Raw genomic sequence first — 21,177 nt, forward strand, 5'->3', positions numbered from 1 at the left:
TGCGTTACTTCACCAAGCAGCGTCTCAACTTGCGACTGGCCTAATAACTGGGTCTTAAAAGCGTCGATTGGAATAAACAAAATCGAATCGTTTATTTACATTGAAAAAATCCGATACGGCTAGAGATCCAAGGTTGTGTAAGTTATCGTCGCATAGACGAATTTTTGGATTTATTCCCGGTTGAGTGTTTACTAAGGCCGGGAGTCTAGCCTTTTTGTGCCAGGTACTGGGGTTTGTCCTCCTCAATATCATCCACTTCCAGTTTAGCCCATTAAGTAATTATCATCAACATTTCTATTTGTTTATGGGAATGGAGGTGAGGCAGTTCATAAAGAAATTTGTAAACATAATAAAAAAAGCCTTTTATTGATTTTAAAAATGTTTTATTTAACAAATTTGTACCTAGGTTTAGTATACTTCAATTCATTAAAAATATTACAACTAGAATAAATCCTGTTGTATTTTTTACCTACATTTTTATTAAATATATGCAACTAATTGTAGGTTCTATTCCTAGTAATTTTAAAATGGATGCATTTAAAACAAAGTATTAAGTTCCTATATAATTAAGAACCCTGATTAACGTTCATGAAAGATCCAGCATTATGTAAAAAATTCTGAATCATGCTCCTATTATCAATTTTCTCACTTTTGCTTTCCGAAGATGCAGACGATTCAGATACATCGGGTTTTATTTTCTTTCTTGTTATCCAAATATTAAATGCAAATTTTAACTCCATTTTGAGAGCTTCCCAGTAAGTCATCTAAAAATATTCAAAAATATGAATCAAGTTAATAAGCACCATACTGGTGACTACAGAAGTTATTCGAATACATACATAAACATATACACATACACATGTACACACATATTATTATACTAACTTAAGTCTTAAGAACCGTGACAAGACATGTCGTAACGCGACAATTCGTAATGCCGCCAATGGTAACGGACAATTCTTAAAGATGCCAATTCGTAACGGCGACACTTCGTAGCATCGACAGTTCGTAACTATACTTATCGTAACGGTATAATTCGTAACGTTAAAATAGAATTATTCTGTTTTGTGGAAACCAACTTTTATTACAGTTGCAATTGAAATTAATGAGACAGCGTTAGAATAAACAACTTTTTTTTACAATCACTTGATAAAGTTTTGTCCGTAACTACCATACCATCATACAATACAAACATGTACGGTAAATCCGTTTCAGAAATTGTGTTTGTTTGTCGCGTGGAAATGTGTGATTATTTTTCATTTCTCATGAATCTTTAGTATTACGTAATTAATTCTTGATTCTCATGCGCAGTCGTACCTCTGTTTTTGTTTGAAGTTGAATTTTTGCCGTCAAAGGAATGAGACTCGTAAATCTTTTTGCTAATGTAGTTTTGGCGTCTGTTAGATCGGAATATGTTATTTTGAAAATCATTTATTTATGTTGAGAATTCCTTAATAGAGATTAAGTGGTTCTGAGTTGTTTATATAATATACTTGTTGGTATCTAGTGGGCCAGCTGTGCTAAAAGCTGAACCAGCGAAAAGCGTGAGAGTTTTGAGTTGAGATATATGATCATCAGAATTTCGTTGTTTAAATCCTATTTGCGAAAGAATAAGTTATTGCCTTTGAAGGCGTGGTTGAAGTTTGCTTAAATCTTCTCTATTCGTTTTTAAATGAGGAGTGGAAATTGGCGAATTTTTTTGATTGGTAAAACCGGTAGTAGAATATAAAAATGGGGAGATGGAGTGAGTTTTGGGTGTTAGAGGAGTTCGAAGTATAATCGAGAGGAGTTATGAGTTATGAAAGAGCAGTGCTAAGTAGTCGAGAAGAGCGATTAGTTCTAGAGAGCTAGAATAAGAAGGTTGTGCCTTTCCGTCAGCAGGCCTTGCCTTGCTGACGGAGAAAATTGTTGAAAATAGTTCAATGGAGAAAATTAGTTGTTTGTATTTAGTACAGTTCTTTGAGTTTTTGTTCCAGAGCCGAAGTAGGCTCAAGTGTCTGCTGTGGTCGTAGAGAATGTAAATTCTCGACCGTATTTTTTGTTCCTAGTGATGGATTGAACATATCTATTAGTTTTCTTTTGTCGAAAAGTTCTTCGTTTCATTCAATCAAGTTTAATTAATAATAATAATATATGATATATAAGTGTTACATACAATAATCGAACAATGGAATTTCATCTCTAATATAATTAATACCTGTACTTTGTCTGTAAAATTGAGTGTCGTTATGTGCATGACAAAAAATGTGTCGTAACATCAGGACAATGTTTAACACCGTAACTGCCGCATGGATGGACTATGGATAAAGAACACATCAAGGTATTTGCGCTATTTTTTTATTGTTGAACTCTTACGTTTTCTCGCGAATTGATGAAACTTTATTTTTTTTTGATAACAACATTGCTGAATTTTGATTTGTTTCAATAAAGTAAGAATTATGTTTAATTACCAGATTTTCTTTACCAATCTCTATCCTTATAAAGTAATCACGCATGAAAGTAGCCTACGGTAAGTACAGATATTTCAAATAACCGGCATCTTAGTTTAATATTTTTTTATAAGTAAACATATAATATGATATTTTATTTTTTTAATTATGGCGCCCCCGAGCAATTAAGTTTCAATTTTATTTAACATCTATTAAGAATCTACACCCCTAGGTCTCTGAAGACTTAGAGCTTCCGAGTTATATCAAAAGTTAAGTAGCACCAAGTATATTTTTATATTTTGTTAAATTTGTCATGATACATATTTTTTGCCTTTGTTATCCAAAGGCGTGCCCCATTAAAATGTGGCCCACCGTGTTTGAAGCATACTTAGTGCCACAATATGCCACAATATTCATACTTTTACTACCGCGCGTCGTCCTTAGCAACCCTACATCCATACAATACAAACAAATTGAATATTCAAACTCATAAAGGTAATGATTTAAAAATAGTTTCATTTTATTAAGTGTTTGTAGAAAAAATGTATGGATTACAAGCAAAACATGACATTATTGCTTTCGAGCAATACATACATTCTCCGCTACGCGTCGCGCGGTAACTCTTACTCTCAAGCAATAATGTATCACTTTTCGCTCTTAATACATAAATAACTATTTCTACAATCACTTGATAAAGAAGACTTTTTTGCCTGTCAATTGCAACGAAAATTTGATTTTTACTGAGTACCGTCACTTTATCGCTCTAGCGCGATAAAGTTTGATAAAAGCGCGTCGTCCGTAGCAACCATGCACAAAAAACAAATTGAACATTCAATCTGACAGATATAAAAGTTTGCTTAAAATTGAAATAATAATACTTAACGCAAATTCTGGAAAATAGTGATAGTGATATCACGAGTGCACCTAAAATCAAAGGTATTGCAAAAGCGGTAACTTTGAATTTATTGCCAGAAAAATCAAAGACATTATACGAAAAGCAATATAATTTCTACTTAACGTGGTGTAGTAAGCAAATAATTTGCAATTACTCAGAAAACGTATCTGTTGCCTATTTTTCTGAAAAATCCAAGACACTAAAATCGTCATCACTGTGGTCTATTTACTCGATGTTAAAAAGTTAATGATTTAAAAATAGTTTCATTTTATTACGTAATTTTGGAAAAAATGTTGTATGTATTACAAGCATAAACTGACATTATTTCTTTCGACTAATTACCGCGCTCCGCTTGGAGCGCGGTAACTATTACTCTCAAGCAATAATGTATCACTTTTCGCTCTTAATACATAAAAATAACTTAATAACTATTAACACATTTCATATTTCGTGGAGAAGTATAATATTTTGATAATTGTATCTTAAAATAAATATAATATAATCTACTTGTAACAGTACTTTTACTACTTTAAAGTGGTAATTTAGGATAAAAAATTAAAAACTATATTTTTTAGTTTTGACAAATAGTGTAAAAAAATGCAAAAATATTTTCAAAAATACCACTACTTTTAGTGTAGGAAGAAAATATGCAAAATATATTCATTTTGTACATTCAGTAATGCTATTCCTAAAAAGTAAATGTTGACGTTACCCATTATACCTTTACGAAGTGCCATCGTAACGAATTGGCGGCGTTACGGATTGTCCGTTATCATTTTTTGTACGGATACGACGTGTCTTGTTACGAGATGTCATGGAACTCTTAAGAACATCTCGAAAACCAGGCCAACACGAGATGATATGGAGTAATACAATGGATCCATCCTAAGAGGTCTACGTGTCTGAAGTAGTGATGTTGATTATAGTTACTTTCGAGTATTCGTTATAAATCGTTACTATTGTATAAAAGTAATCATTTACACAAAACTAAGTGAGGGTAACCAACGAGCGATTGCCGGTATAAGCAATCTCCACTTACTAGCCAACAGCTTCGGGTGGATGAGCTAGTAAGTGTTAGGGCACTCTTTTGTCCTGAGACTGAGAAATCGGTCTCGAAGGCGGATGAACCCTACAGAATGGTCAACGGCATAAGGATGCAGAAGGCAACGGGGAACCACTGCATTAAGGACTCATAGAGTACCCCTAGTAGTAATCATCATGGTGGACATGCAAAGGAGAAGTACTGATCATGGACATCGGATACCAAGATCCGGCAGAGGAAGACAAATAGATAAGTACAAGGCTTCCTCGGTCGTAAACCTGCGAAACCCTTGTAATAAGAAAACGACAACCCTAAAAATTGCTACGTGGAATGTGAGGAGCTTATTCTCTTCGGGAAAATTAGATAACGCCGTGTTGGAAATGGATCGTTTGGGTATAGACATATTAGGCATAAGCGATACACAATGGCCAGGAAATGGCAAATGCCCCACAACTAATCATGGTATGTTTTATTATGCCGGAAGTGACACCACAACCCATCGATACGGAGTTGGAGTCATCATCTCAAAAAAATGGAAAGATGCTGTAGCAAATTTTACTCCATTCTCAGAGCACGTGATGTTAATACAACTGAAAGATAAGAAGAACATAATAAACATCATACAAGTGTACGCTCCTACAGCAGACAAAGACGAACAGGAAATAGAACAATTCTATAATAACTTAGAAGAGGTGATGAGAACAACAAAGAGACAACACATTAACATAGTAATGGGCGATCTGAACGCCAAGGTAGGTCAGGGTAAAGTTGGAGAAAATGTCGGTGAATACGGCTTAGGTAATAGAAATGAAAGGGGTGATCGTTTAGTTCAGTTTTGTCAAAGCGAAGATTTAATAATAACTAATACATTCTTTAAATTACCCCCAAGGAGACTGTATACGTGGACGTCACCTCAACACACACAAGAAAAAGTAATCAGAAACCAAATAGATTACATAATGGCGACAAAAAGCTGATGGCACTAAAACTTACCCTGGAACTGATATCGGTTCGGATCATAATCCAGTAGTATCTGTGTTAGAAGCTAGACCAAAGAAAATGAGAAAAACCATCATCCCAACGTTAGACTTAAGTCAGCTTAAAAGTGAACACCGACGACAAACAGTGCGCGAAGAAATCAACACCGACCTCAGTGTAGCAGAAAACCAAATCCGCAAAACAGACAACATAGATGAAAAACTGAAGTATATAAACACTATAATCTAGTGATGTAACGAATATTCGTATTCGCATTCGCATTCGCGAATATTCGCATGTTTTTGCATATTCGCATTCGCATCCGCATTCGCGAAATTTGTGCGAATGTTTTGCGAATATGAAAACCAGAAAAAAAATAATTTTAAGATAATATTAGGTTAATAAAATCAAAATATATTCACTTCTCATCTTTTTTTATTAAGAAAAGGTAACTTAACCACAAACATGCAGCTACTCTCAAATGGAAATATGCAGGACACAACAACAGACAAACAGACGGAAGATGGAATAAAGCGATAACTCACTGGAGACATTACGACCATAAAAGAGGAAAGGGCAGACCACAGATGAGCTCGTCTGATGACCTAAAAAGATTCGCAGGGACCAGATGGACATTTAGCACTGAACCGAGAAGAATGAATGGAAAAATAAGGGGGAGACCTACATTCAACTTTGGACAAATGAAGGGCAATAGATAGATAGAACTTAACCTTGTATTAGCTTATTACATTATCAGCCTTCACTTTTTTTTATTATTTGGTATTATGTAATAAAGCTTAAGATTCAGATTGATTTACACTAAATATCAATTAAACTTTCATTATATATTTAGGAAACATTACAAAATAGAAACAAATTAAAAAAAAACTGAATATTCGCATTCGCATCCGCATTCGCGAATGTCGGTAGCAGATATTCGCATTCGCATTCGTATTCGCGAATGTTCAAAAAATGACATTCGTTACATCACTAATAAGAACTACGGGAAAGAAACACCTAACCAAATCTCCAAAGAAACATAAGGTGTGGATGACACCAGACATACTAGAACTAATGGATGAAAGACGCAAATTGAAGAATAATTCAGAAAAACACAGAGAGGTTAATAAGAACATAAAGCAAATAATAAAGAAGGCCAAAGAATCATGGATTAAAGAACAATGTGTAGAAATGGAAGACTATGAAAGAAAGTATGACACATTCAATATGCATCAAAAAGTAAAAGAACTTACAGGAACCCAAAGAAGACATCAAATAAGCAGGGCCTATTTTACCACTAGGCCCATGAGGCCCCTGCCTCGGGACCGCATTTTAAAGGGGCCCGAAAAGATCACCAAAAGAATATTTTTATTGAAAAAATAAATTAAATTTTCAAAATTATTTCATTTTACGAACAGGAAATGATACAATATAACTCTAACAAATTTGGTTAGAGTTATATCCATAAACCGTTCTTATCATAAAACTACAATAAGAGTAGGTACAGTCGGAAAAATGAAAGAATACCCATGAACGAACATATAAAACACGCTGTATTTTCCTGTCACCGTGTCACAAAGAAAATTGTCCAGCGCAAGTACATGTAATAATAATTATTACATGTACTTGCGCTGGCCAATTTTTTGTATGACACGGTGACAGGAAAATACTGCCTGTTTTATATGCTCGTTCATGGGTATTATTTCATTTTTCCTACTGTAGATTGCCTTGTCGGCATTTTAAAAATAAGCAAAATTTAAACATCCCTTCGCAGGATTAACAAAAGGTAAGATTTACAAGAGGTATAGACACATTTTTGTCATAATATTTATCCCAAATGCACTTTTAAATTTAATATATAGTTTGATGTTTGATGCCGTTTTTTGCAAAGATAAAGTATTGCTTGCTTGTATTAGTTTTCAGTCCTGTTCTTTTTAAGTAAGCTCAACTAATCTATTCATTAATCATTAAATACCTAGTCGTTTTATTAAATTTCTTTGAACACTTATTTTTCTTAACTAAGTAATCGTTTCGTTATTATCATGAGTTACAAACATTTAAGTGGCAGTGATAAACGAAAAAAAAAAAAAAAAACAAAAATCAAGATAACGGCAGGCACAAAAAGATGCAATATTATCATATTTTACACCCCACAACAGTGTGCAAAAAGGAAGTTCGTCCTCCCATTCTGTTCTTCTCCTTCTACGGTACTACAGCCCAAATTGAGCCTTGGCCTCCATTATTTTTCGGCCCCCCAGCCTTGTTTATCTGCCACTGCTTCCCTTCATACATGGACTCCTAAAAATGCTTGTGCATCGCTGCTAACTGTGTCTTCCCAGCGCTTTCTTTGCTTTCCAACCGGTCTCTTTCTCTGCATCCAAACATTCAGTGCTCTTTTTGGTAGCCTAACCTCTCCCGTTCTTATCACATGTCCGGCCCATTGCAATCTTTGTTTTCTAATGAAGTCTGACAGGGGTGTTTCCTTATAAAGTTGATAAAGCTGATTGTTGTATCGAATTCACAGGTCCTACTTTTCTCCTCAGTACTTTAGCTTTGAATGTGTCGAGTTTGTTTTTTGATGTTTCTTTCAAAACCCATGCTTTACTGCCATAGCATGGCTATTGGTCGAATTAAAGCTTTATAGATTCGCACCTTTGTATTTCGGTGGACCTTTGTATTACGAATTCAGCCAAAGTATAGTCTCTTCTTTTCGACTAAGTCGTATATACCTGTTTGAAGTCTACAAACACGTTGCGAACATCAATTTCGTGTTCCCATGATTTGATCAAGACCTGCTTGACTGTAAATATTTGGTCCATTGTCGATCTTCCCCGTCTGAAGCCCGTCTGAAACTCTCCAATTATATTTTCTGCTAGTGGTTATATAGCTAGTGCTAGTGGTAGTATAGAGAAACACCACGCTAGTTTTTACACTTCAAACAATGTTTAATTATTGAAATATAAATTATATTTATTCCAATATTAAATAGGTAAGTAATAAAAATGTTATTAATTAAAAATTGCAATCTTAGAAATTTAAATTTTTGGTGCAACTATATTTCTATTCAATAATTAATACATTTAAAAAAGTTATTATTATTATTACTATTTATATAAATTTTTGTTAGGGGCCCGAAAAATAAGTAGTGCCTCGGGCCTGATTTAAAGTAAAATAGGCTCTGCAAATAAGTTTGCTTAAGGACAAAGACGGAAATATTATTCTAGACTTAAGAGAAAAAATTAATAGATGGAGTGAATACATAAGAGAATTGTTTAAGGACAACAGAAATAACATTGACAAGGTAAATGGTGAAACGGGACCTGAAATCCTAAAATGTGAAGTAGAAATGGCACTTAAAAATTCCAAAACTGGAAAGGCAAATCGACCCGATGAGGTTCCTACTGAATTACTAAAGCTCTTGAATGATGAATCAATAGGTATAATATTGCACTTATTTAACACAGTATACAATACTGGTATTATACCTCAAGAGTGGCTGCTGTCTACATTCGTTACACTGCCAAAGAAATCCAATGCAAAAGAATGTTCAGAACATCGAACAATATCTTTAATGAGCCATCTACTAAAGATATTTCTAAAAATCATCCACAACCGAGTTTATCAAAAGTTGGAGTCAGATATTAGTAATACACAGATGGGGTTCAGAAAAGGACTAGGTACTCGAGAAGCTCTCTTCGGTTTGAATGTTCTTACACAAAGATGCCTAGACGTTAATCAAGAAGTACATGCATGTTTTATCGATTTTGAAAAAGCGTTTGACAGAGTACGCCACGATAGGCTAAGAGACATTCTTGAAAGAAAAGACATAGATAATAAAGATCTGCGAATAATTCTCAACTTATATTGGAATTAGAAAGCTAACATCAAAATAGAAAACGAGATATCAAAAGCAATAGAAATACGTAGAGGAGTAAGACAGGGATGCATTTTGTCACCACTGCTATTTAATGTATATAGTGAAAGCATTTGTCAGGAAGCCCTTTGGCAAGAAAATGAAGGAATCGTAATCAATGGAGAGGTTGTAAATAATATTCGATAAGCAGACGACACTGTACTAGTTGCAAGAACAGTAGAAGAATTACAACGATTACTTACAAACATAAATATTGCTTGCAACAATTATGGCATAAACATTAATACCAAAAAAACCAAGTATATGGTCTTCAGTAAAATCATGACACAACCAGCACATATTAGTATAAACGGCATTCAAATTGAAAAAGTACCAAGTTATAAATACTTTGGAACTTTAATAAACGAAACTGGAGACCAAAACAATGAAATAAAAAGACGTATCGAAATTGCCAGGGCCACCTTCATAAAGATGAGAAAATTCTTCTGCAACAGAGATATAAGCATCCCTCTACGATTAAGAATGCTAAGTGGCTACGTATTTAACACGCTATTATACGGTGTAGAGGCCTGGACTCTCAAACAGAACAACATAAAAAATATTGAAAGTTTCGAGATGTGGTGCTACCGTCGAATGCTGAAGATAAGTTGGGTTGAAAGAATCACAAATCTTGAAGTAATACGAAGGATAGGAAGAGACCCAGAAATTTTATTAACGATAAAACGAAGAAAACTCGAGTATTTGGGTCACCTGATGAGAGGTCATAAATACGCATTACTTCAAAATATAATGCAAGGAAAAATAGAAGGAAAACGAAATCCAGGCCGTAGAAGAATGTCGTGGATGCGGAATTTGAGAGAGTGGTTTGGCTGCACCACTAATGAACTTTTTAGGTCAGCTGTAAACAAAGTCAGGGTAGACTTGATGATTTCCAATCTCCGATAGGAGTGGCACAAGAAGAAGAAGAAGAAGAATCATTTACAGTATTCGTTACTTTGATTACTATGATTACTTTTGTTACTTTTGTATTTGAGTACCGGTAATCATATCGAAAATCGTATTTCTCAGTAGGTAGGTATTTTGTATAAAGTAATCATTTACAGTATTCGTTACTTTGATTACTATGATTACTTTTGTATTTGACTACCGGTAATCATATCGAGAATCGTATTTCGCAGTAGATAGGTATTTTGTATAGGGATTCCGATATAATAACGACCTTCACGAAGTACGAAGTAATCAGAGTAATCAAAGTAATTAAAGTAGATACAATAGTCGTTACTCGCTCTGATACGATTGGTACGAAGTAATCAGAGTAATCAAAGTAGGTACAATAGTCGTTACTCGCTCTAATACGATTGGTATGAAATAACGAAGTAATCAGAGTAATCAAAGTAGATACAATAGTAGTTACTCGCTCTGATACGATTGGCACGAAGTAATCAGAGTAATCAAAGTAACGATTTGCCTCTCTGTATAGTAATCGTTACTTTCCGTATTCGTAAGTAACGAGTACTTTATAACGAATAGTTATTTTTTCAACATCACTAGTCTGAAGGGTTCATAAATGGGACCTATCTTAAGGAGCTATCCTAGTGTAACTACGAAATTCATATACTTTTTTGTACGTGTACGTGTAAAAAATGTCAATTTGGCGGTTTTTGAAACTGAAAATGTTTTAGCTAATTAAAAAAAAATCAACATTTCATCATTTTTCCAAATTTTAATATTTTTCAAAAATTCTAGTTGATGGTATGGGAAATAACTTATATTATTTCAATAATGACTTTGAAATTTTATGTTTCAGGATCTCTATTTGTCCCAATCACTGCAGCAGTGGAGCAATGTTTTTATTTTCACAGTGCCAGTAGATGGCGCATAAATCGTTTAATTTTCAATATTTTTTTATTAAAATTGTTTTACATATACTTCTTTTTATAATAAATGCTCACGCAAATTTTCATAACGATTGCTACAGTACTTTTTATTTTAGAAATTCCCAAAAAAAGTATATGAATTTCGCACTTTTACACTAGGATAGCCCCTTAAGTCTACTATACTCAGAATTTAAAAATTCTGCCAAATACCCTTTTGGTGTTGATATTTGTTATAATATCGCACACCTAGTTCAATTGTGCCACAACCGCAAAAAATTCGAATTTTGGGTTAAGGCTGTAAAATATTGCCTATATAAGGGCCCATCTAATGCAATACAGCCCGAACTAAAATATTGTTTTGGATAAGTATAAAGTAAGTTACTTCGGTATTTCACTGTAGGGTTTTTGGAGGTTTTGAAAATGCAATATGGCCATAACTGGGAGATGTGGCGATAATATACACTGCCACAATACAACCGATACAATTCAATACGTTCAATACGGCCACAACTGCAAAAATCAAGAGAGATGTGGCGATAATATACACTGCCACAATACAACCGATATAATTCAATACGGCCACAACTGCAAAAATCAATTGATTTTTTCATTATATTGCCGCCGTATCTCCTAGGTATCGTTTTATAAATGACTTTCTTCACAATGCAATATCGCCATAACTATCAAAATAATAATAACGTTTTATTTTTAATAAATTGTAATAAGATCCAGCCAATAAGTGTATAATTTGCTACCTAAATTGTAATTTTGAAGCCAGTCATTCTCAAAATAAATTATTTACAGGGCAAAACGCGTTTACTACAGAACGTTTTGCTCATTTCTCGAGAATATTGTGTTTTGCACTTGTGGCACTATTGAACTAGGTGTGCGATATACTTACATGTTCCTCGACAGATATGTTTCTCACGTTCCACAAAAATTCAATCCATCCCATAGCCAATGCAATACTAACTCCAACAACCAAAACAAGAAATATACCACTGGTTTTTGCTAGATCGAGATCTCCTTCATTATCGTCTTTGTCTAAATTTCTTAGCTACAAATATAAAAAAAATTATGATAGACATACCTATGTAATAAGAATAAGAAATTAAAATCAAATAAAGTTCTAATTTTTTTTATAAAAAATTTTCAGCTCATAATAGGATTGGGTCTGGTTGATTTTGAGGTGTGTAAAAATATACGATATTTGCCAAAATAAACATTATCGACTTATAGCGCTAAGGTATCGTTTAGACGCCTCGATAAATCCGAGCAATTTATCGATATCGATCAAGTTGTATCAATTTATCGTCGTGTGTAAACGGTACATCGCAGCAATTTATCGAAATTGTAGTTGGATTGCATCAATTTATTGTAACGATCAAGTTCTTTCAGTTTATAATCAATCGCGACAATATATCTCATCGTCTAAACAAGCTTTAAAAAAATCAATAGATCGTAGCAACTTATCGTCACAATAAATTGCTCGCATTTATCGCGGCGTCTAAACCATAGACATATTAACAATAGACCAGGCTAAGGATATGCCACTCAATGCATCGGGGTGTAACGCCAATATCAAGTACGGTGGTCTAGATATCTTTGTCTGTAGTACGAGTGTGAGCGTATCTACCAAGAGGTGGGAGTAATAAAACGACACTGACACAGAGGCAGAGGCCATCATATGCTAGAGAGAGAAAGCTAAGCGCCGGTAGAGAGATATAAATAGACCACCGACCAGAACTGCTCCGCGTTACGCAATTTTTCTCACCTTGCCTAATCTACGTGTTATTATATATGGTCTAAACTCTAAACGCTACTTAAGCTTGTTCTGTGGGTGTTTCTCGTGAACTAGGTTCTCGCTTAGTGATCGTCACTAATTCTTTGAGGTAAGCACGACAGAGTAAAAGCTAAGAAGAGCTGAAAACACAGAAATCTACTTTGTGTTGGTGCATATATAGACTTAAAGGGAGCTTTTAGGCACACACGTCCGGATATTGTCTGTGAATAAGCCGAATAAGTAAGTGTTAAAAAGAAAGTTCCAACAAATACTATAGACTGTAGTATTTGGTTCCAAGGTCAGCCGTAGACCGGCTGAAATATCTTGTTTCAGAACGGAAAATAACCTTAACATTAGGAAGCTTTCTTCAGACCGGATGTTATCCTCAGAGCGGAGTGATCTCTCCTCTGGCATGAAACTTGGTAGCTGATGGGCTATTAAGAGAGCTGAATAGAAGAAGTGCTATGTATAGTCCTACACGAATAACTATGCGAAACTTACACCTTGTACGTGGAGTAACAACTTTACGTTTTCTATGGCTCCCATGTAATTATGTAATGTGCATTAGTTTCAGTCTGGTAGGATGTAGAATATAATTTTTGGCTGTTGTTTTATGTGCTATTAGATTGAAAACTTAGTTTTTTGCTAGCAGTGGCCTCTAGGGCATCCCTGCCATTTCGTTCGTTGCAGTGGCGGCTCGTGGCTTTAGGGACATGGTCGGCAAGGTTTTGTCTCCTCAGATAGGTTTGCCATCTAATTAAAAGGCTTCAATTTCATAGGAGATTTTTGGTTTTTGTTTTTTTATTTTTTTTTGTTTTTTTTTTCTATTAGAACCTAAACCTGTTTATAAATTAAGTCCATTTAGATAGCAAGAAACCCATTATGAACGCCCGGCACGGCACAGCCCGGCACAGCCCGGCACGGCACAGCACAGGCCGGCACGTCCAAAAACCCATTTGTAACGGCCGGCACGGCACGGCACCGGAAAAATGATCATATATTTTAAAAACTATCGTAAAATAAAAGATTTTAAAAGACAGAAACTACACAATTTTAATGAATATGCATCATGTTAAAAAAAACGAATTCATGGTTAAAAGATAATGTACGTACCTGTCCACTGATCAAAATTTTCGGATATTTGTACCCATGTATTGTCTTTTTCTTATTATCATGATAACTTGAGTCCGATGCATCATACAAAAATGGGTATTCTCTGACACTCTCAATGAAAAGTTCTTCCATATTATTTTATTTCAAAAGAAACAACGCGCTTTCAATTAAAAAATCAACAATATATCTGCTTATTATCAACAGTAGGGAACTTGCAATAAAAAATTTTTTTGCATAAAATTGTTAATTTATGTTTAAAAATGTTATATTCAAAATATTACGTCTTAACAATGAAGAGTGTTCGTACAACATCTGATCAAAGTTCCGCGCCTAAAATTTCCGTTTCAAACAACTTCAAAAGCGCGAGCTTGGGTCTGACGTCACAGGCCACATTTATCGTTTTCGCCCGTTTGCTTTGAATGCACTTTGCCATTGCCAGTTGTGCATGTCGAATAACTGTGACGTTTGCTCGATATTTATGTTATTGTATTTAGTGTAGTTTAGTGTATTTAGTGTGTAATATACTTTATCAAAGTGGAAAACAAATCTGCGCAATATAAGTACTATATAGTGCCTGGATGCACCTGGATGCATCAAAAAGTTCTTTTTTATGAAATTACTTTTGTCGTTTCTTGTGTTGAAAAAAGAAACAAGTAACTTAAAAATAAACAAAACTTAGTAATAAAAGTAAGAGTAACTAAAAAGTATTGGTGCTACTATAGTATGCGGTATACAGTCATGTTTCTACTATAGCTTGCGGTCTACTGAGGGATGCTGTGTGAGTATACCCTATTCCACGAACATACGCCTGTTTTGGATTACTTCGACAACGAATATTTTACTGTGCAAAATAAGAAGAACGAAAGTAAATTGCAAATTACATTGTTGTTTATTGGAATAATTATTAGCGCCATTTACTTTCGTACTTCTTATGTTGTACAGTAAAATATTCGTTGTCGAAGTAATCCAAAACAGGCGTATGTTCGTGGAATGGCCCATATAAGCTGAGATGATAAAGATATTAACTTGAAAAATTACAATAATGATTCTTCTTATTTATGCGTATTATTAACTTTGTAAAGAAGGGTTTTGTTGGCTATCGGTACGTCTGATAATCACCATAATCTTTTCTCAGGAAGGCTTTGAACACAATAATGAAAGGCTCTAGTAGGTACTAATAAACATTACAATCAAATATAATAAACTTCATAAAAATTTAGTTTCTTTATTATTATGCAAATTACACCGTAATCTTTTCCAGGATATACGAAATCGTCGAAATCCTTCGATTAGAGTTAGGTAGATGAAACCCACGGGGAAAACCGTTTACTATAATACATATAATGGTACCAATTTCAGTTTGAAACTAAGCTGATTGGGGAACTACTTACAATATATAAGATGAACATAAATAATACGTAGGAATTTTCAATTAAAGACGATTAAAATGAACTGTTGTACTTAATCGCTTTCTTTTGAAAACCCCTCGTGAGTAATAATACTTATACGTTATAAACACATTAGTAATTTCTAAAGATTTATAAATTTGACTTTAAAGTAAATAAACTGATTGTAGCACTATTCAAGAATACAAATAATAGCTGGTAATATCCATTTAAATACGATTAAAATGTAATACACCCGTAATACCTAATCGTAGAGGTAGATGATGGTTACCTCTGACGTCAGACCAATAGAAGGACGTTCAAGAGCCTCCTAAGATATTTGAATTTTATAGCATTTTCAAAGCGCCGTAATTAGCGTACGGGTTAAAAATATTTGTTTTTTTCGCATGCAAGCGTTTTAAGATCATGTTACCTTATGTTTTTTAATATTATTTTAATATTTAAAAATTTATGCAAGTTCCCTATTATGACGCACTGGCGCCGACTGGCCGTTCAGGCCGTTCGACTTCAACGGATTTTATTCTCCTCGGAGAATTTTGGCCGTTCCGTTTGCGTGCTGGCCTGTGCCGGGCCGAGGCGGCCGCTCATAATGGGTTACGTTGCATTTAAAACTGAACAAATGAATTTGGACTGTCCTGTGCCGGGCCGGGCTGTGCCGTGCCGGCCCGGTACAGGACAGTCCAAATTCATTTGTATAGTTGTAAATGCAACGTAACCCATTATGAGCGGCCGGCTCGGCCCGGCACAGGCCAGCACGCAAACGGAACGGCCAAAATTCTCCGAGGAGAATAAAATCCGTTGAAGTCGAACGGCCTGAACGGCCAGTCGGCGCCAGTGCGTCATAATTGTTGGTAATAAGCAGATATATTGTTGATTTTTTAATTGAAAGCGCGTCGTTTCTTTTGAAATAAAATAATATGGAAGAACTTTTCATTGAGAGTGTCAGAGAATACCCATTTTTGTATGATGCATCGGACTCAAGTTATCATGATAGTAAGAAAAAGGACAATACATGGGCACAAATATCCGAAAATTTTGATCAATGGACAGGTACGTACATTATCTTTTAACCATGAATTCGTTTTTTTAACATGATGCATATTCATTAAAATTGTGTAGTTTATGTCTTTTAAAATCTTTTATTTTACGATAGTTTTTAAAATATATGATCATTTTTCCGGTGCCGTGCCGTGCCGGCCGTTACAAATGGGTTTTTGGACGTGCCGGCCTGTGCTGTGCCGTGCCGGCCTGTGCCGTGCCGGGCGTTCATAATGGGTTTCTTGCTTTATGTTGTTTCGAAGTAGCAAAATGGGTTATAACGTAAAATTTATTATTACTTTGGAAAGATTTTAAAAGTTTTTTTCTATTGACATTTGAAATTTGAGACAAGTTTGACATTCTCTCTTGTTTCATGGTGTTTCGACAATACGTTTTGACTCTTTTGAGACAAGAGAAATCCCGTTCATTTGAGGCAGAATTTGCCCACATTTGAGCAAAATAATTTATTAATTTCAGGAACAGTTTGTTGTACCTAATGAATTGCAGTATATAAAATTATACATATTTTGTAACTTATCCCACCTTCCGAAAATATTTGGATCAGCATATAAACCTGTTAATCCATTTTCTTATTTTATTTGATTAAAGAATGATGGATAATTTTAATGAACTTGTCTAATAGATAAATATTTTGAAAATTCTTTGGCGTAACTTTTAAATTTTGAATCGTCAAAGAGGTCAATGACTTATAACAGTGAGTAAATAATAGTTTTGCCTTCTGCAATAGTTTTAACTTTTGCCTGGAGACCATACAGTTCACCGGACACCAAGGCAGCGCCGTCATAAATTTGCCTTACCAATTTATTTTTGATATCAGAAAATTTTAATATGTCCTTTAAAACACCAAAAATATGGTCTTATGGCTTCTACTCACGTCTGAAAACCTAAAAACCTCTCATAAATATTAGACGTAACGCGTATCGAAGAACAATTTGATACTTGTGAATGACATGTTACCTCTATCAGTAGTTTCGTCTACTTCTACCGAAAAGCATCAAAATGTAACTACTAATTGATTCTTTCATTCTGTGCTGTTTTAGGTACGCCGTTAAATGTCTTCGATTCAGAAAGTAAATTAGAACATTTGTTAAACAATTTTATTTGTTCTCTATAATTAACTTGATGTAACGAATCCTCCGATTCATCCTGTCACCTAAATGGTTATTCCTAACAACTTAAAAAAATTACAATATCAATCATTAAACGACGTAAAACTACCTACTTACCTATTTCATAATTTTATCCCGGGCGCGATAGCAATGTACGTGGCTAGTACACGTGGCTAGGTACGTGTCTTGCTACCGTAGATAAGGGAAATGTATAATTGGTTGCCTATCGGCTAATACTCCATAGCTTCTAATTACAAGCAAATCTTCAATCTGGGGACGGCTTGCCGAAAACATACAATCGCAATCGGGTGCATGGCTATAGGATCATTTTTGAAAAGTCTCTTACGCACAGCGCACAGAGATCACTTAACGTATGGGATCGATCGAATTCTTTTAAAAACAATGAATAAAATTTAGTCTGTATTATCTCACAGATATTTTTTTATTTCACAGTAACGAATATCATCAACTCTGATTAAATTAAATATTTAAAAAAATCTATGTGTCCATAAATGTGTGGGTCGGCACTGCCGACCCTGCCGACCCTGACCAGCCGCCACTGGTTCGTTGCAATCCTTGACTGCACGCCGGGGTTTGTCCTAGTTAGGTCAGAAAGAGCAGCATATGTGCCTCCTGATGAGAGACTAATAAGTTTCCAAACCGGTAGTGGTGCTTGCTGGACTCTCTAATTGAACTGGAATAATGATGCGGCTGTAGTTTCGTGTTGCAACGAAATTGAAAATGGTTATTCATTAAAAAAAACAATAGTTTAAAATAAAATAAGCCCAAAATACACATCGGGAACGGATAACAGAAGGTTTGAACTTTAATTTAGGCACTTGGTAACCTCAAAAATAATATTTTTTACTGGTGCTTTTAGGCCTTGAAAATCGCCTTTTTTGTTTTTTTTTTTCAATTTTAAATTGCCGATAACTCGAAAACGATCAACTTTAGAGAAAAATTACAACAAACCTTTTTTATTCAGAATGGCTAGAAAATCTAAACAAAATTTGTCCGGGCAGTAAATACTAACATTTGCAATTTGTTAAAAAAAAATGTTTAAAAAAATTGGGACCACTTTTCGCGTTGGCGACTTCTTGAACTTTATTCTGGAGTGTCTCATGAATGTGAGTATGCAAAAACATCTCATGGGAATATTTTTTTCCAACGAACCCTCCGTTTTCGCCTTGTCTAATTATAAAATTAAAGTTTTTAGAACGAAAAATAAAAATAAAACAAAGAGTTTTGAAAGGACACCGCACACCGCACACATCTTATGGAAAATTTAATGTCAAGCAAATACAATAAGGGCCGGTTGTTCGAACGCTAATCAACAATGATCACTATCAAATATTTAATTACTGTCGCCAACTGTCAATGTCAACTTTGATTGGGTTGCTGAAAACATAATTGATTATAATTATGAGATTAGTTAATCAATTAACATAACAATTATTAACATAATTGATTAACTAATTTCATAATTGTAATCCATAATTATGTTTTCAACAACCCAAACAAAGTTGACATTGACAGTTGGTGACAGTAATTAAATATTTGATAATGATCATTTTTGATTAGCGTTCGAACAACCGGCCCTAAAAGTTACATGAATAGATTCATCTCCAAATTACAACAATTTAATATCAGTACGCTAACTGTAAATTTTGATTAAATAGGGAGTAAATTGTAATTAAAGTTTACGGGAATCACTTTTTGAAAATCCACAAGGAAAAGAAACATTTTTCCTGTAGTTGGCTGTATACCATCAATCACAAAAATTGGAAAAAATCATTTATAAAAGGTATAAAATTTTTATTAAAAATCCCTTTAAGGGCTACATCACAACAAAACGTTTTCAATTTTATAAAAAATCATCATCAGTGTTACACAGATTGGATGCCAGCTGAGCCACCAAAGAAATATTCGGGTAAAAACCCTTTAAAATATAATATGGATGCATTAAAGGTGCGTACTTAAATAAAATGCTTTAGGATGGATACATGCTAACAAACTCAGTTGCCATTAAGTCATTGGAATGCAAACAACTCAATTTGCATCCTACGTGTTGGGAAATTCAATACCTTACTTAAGGGTATTATCCTTATTGCCATATATCCATCCTAACGCATTTTATTTAAGTATGCACCTTTAATACATCCATATTGTATTTAAAGGGTTTTTAGCCGAATATTTCTTTGGTGGCTCAGCTGGCATCCAATCTGTCTAACACTGATGATGATTTTTTATAAAATCTAAAACGTTTTGTTGTGATGTAGCCCTTAAAGGGATTTTTAATAAAAATTTTATACTTTTTACAAAGGATTTTTTCCAATTTTCACATTTTTGAAGTCCCTAGGTAAAACTGTCCTCTCCATAAAAATTATTAGTATAAATTTTATCACTATTGAAAAAAGGTTAACAAAGCATGAGACTGACTTGTCATTGTACATATATACGAATTGCAAGAATTGTCATTTATTATCTATAAGGTAAGAAACTTTAATACCTGGAGAAAGATTTATGGGGTTGGTTCCTTTTCACAAAATATTTTTCTCTTTCTATCTTATGTACGTTATTTCAATTTACGCCCTTAATAATTAAAATTCAGAGTTAGCGCAATGATATGAATTTATTGTTATTTCGAGACAAATCTTTTCATGTAAATTTTATTGTATTTGAGTGACATTAACCTTCCATGAAGAAAACGGCAGTAAAAAAATTTAGCTTGTTTTTCACAAATGAGATGTTATATAATTGTTTTTATTTTCTTTTGTGTTTTGCTAATGTTTAAGAGGCTGAATAAATTAAAAATGGATATCAATATTGTTTAATTTTACTCCTTTTAATAGTCCGAGCCACTTTTCACAAGTTGAAGTTTTTCGCGAGCCGCAATAAAATACTTATTCAAAAAGTATCTATTCTTGTTCTCATGATCATTTTTCAGTGCGTCATTAATTATGACGTCATATACTGTATTGGGTGTGTCGAGACTTATTTCATGTAATTATTGACGAATCTGACAGATGCCAGAATCGTACTTAGCCATAAGTGAAAAGCTTGGGGAATTAAACTAATTAGTAATTTAGTAGATTTGATTTTTACACAATATGTTAACATGTAGGTATTTTTTATAAAGTGGGTAATTCCGTATATTAATAAAATTAAAAAGTAAACAATATTGTTAATTAAATTTATAAATATGGAAACATTAAAAAATGACACAAAACTATCCATAAACTGTGTTTTTATCTTCTTCTCTAGGTGCTGTCTCCGCTTCAAAAGTTGGCAATCATCAGAGCGATCTTTATTTCTGAAACCGCGGCTCTAAATAATTCATTATTACATCCAAACCAGTTCCTAAGGTTCTTCAGCCATGAGTTACGTCTCCTTACTATGGATCTTTTTCGTGCATAATGACCTGGAGTATTAGATATACATCTCTCATCACATGTCCCATATATCTCAGTTTTCTTCTTATTTGTTAGTTCTTCTCGTTCCTTATGCGTAAGTCTCATTACCTCCACGTTGGTTATTCTATCTACTCATGAGATATTTAGCACTCTTCGGTACATCTCGAATGTCTCTAGTCTCCTCACGCCAATTTTCTTC

At 34.1% G+C, this 21,177-nt stretch overlaps 1 protein-coding gene across 2 annotated transcripts in view; it reads right to left on the reverse strand.

The window, feature by feature from the left end:
- Nucleotides 1–347: 347 nt before the first annotated feature.
- Nucleotides 348–21,177, reverse strand: part of LOC114336185 (glutamate receptor ionotropic, kainate 2) — a 93,070-nt gene continuing 72,240 nt past the window's right edge. For both annotated transcript variants that reach the window (XR_007697109.1, XM_050646881.1), the window contains 2 exons: nucleotides 11,997–12,152; nucleotides 348–764 (listed from right to left, as the gene is read on the reverse strand). Coding sequence is in view for 1 of the 2 variants with exons in the window: in XM_050646881.1 (XP_050502838.1) it covers nucleotides 567–764; nucleotides 11,997–12,152 (354 nt within the window). In the remaining variant the exon portion in view is untranslated. The remainder of the gene's footprint in view (nucleotides 765–11,996; nucleotides 12,153–21,177) is intronic.

This window comes from Diabrotica virgifera, chromosome 3 (assembly GCF_917563875.1).
Source record: "Diabrotica virgifera virgifera chromosome 3, PGI_DIABVI_V3a".
Taxonomy (NCBI): domain Eukaryota; kingdom Metazoa; phylum Arthropoda; class Insecta; order Coleoptera; family Chrysomelidae; genus Diabrotica; species Diabrotica virgifera.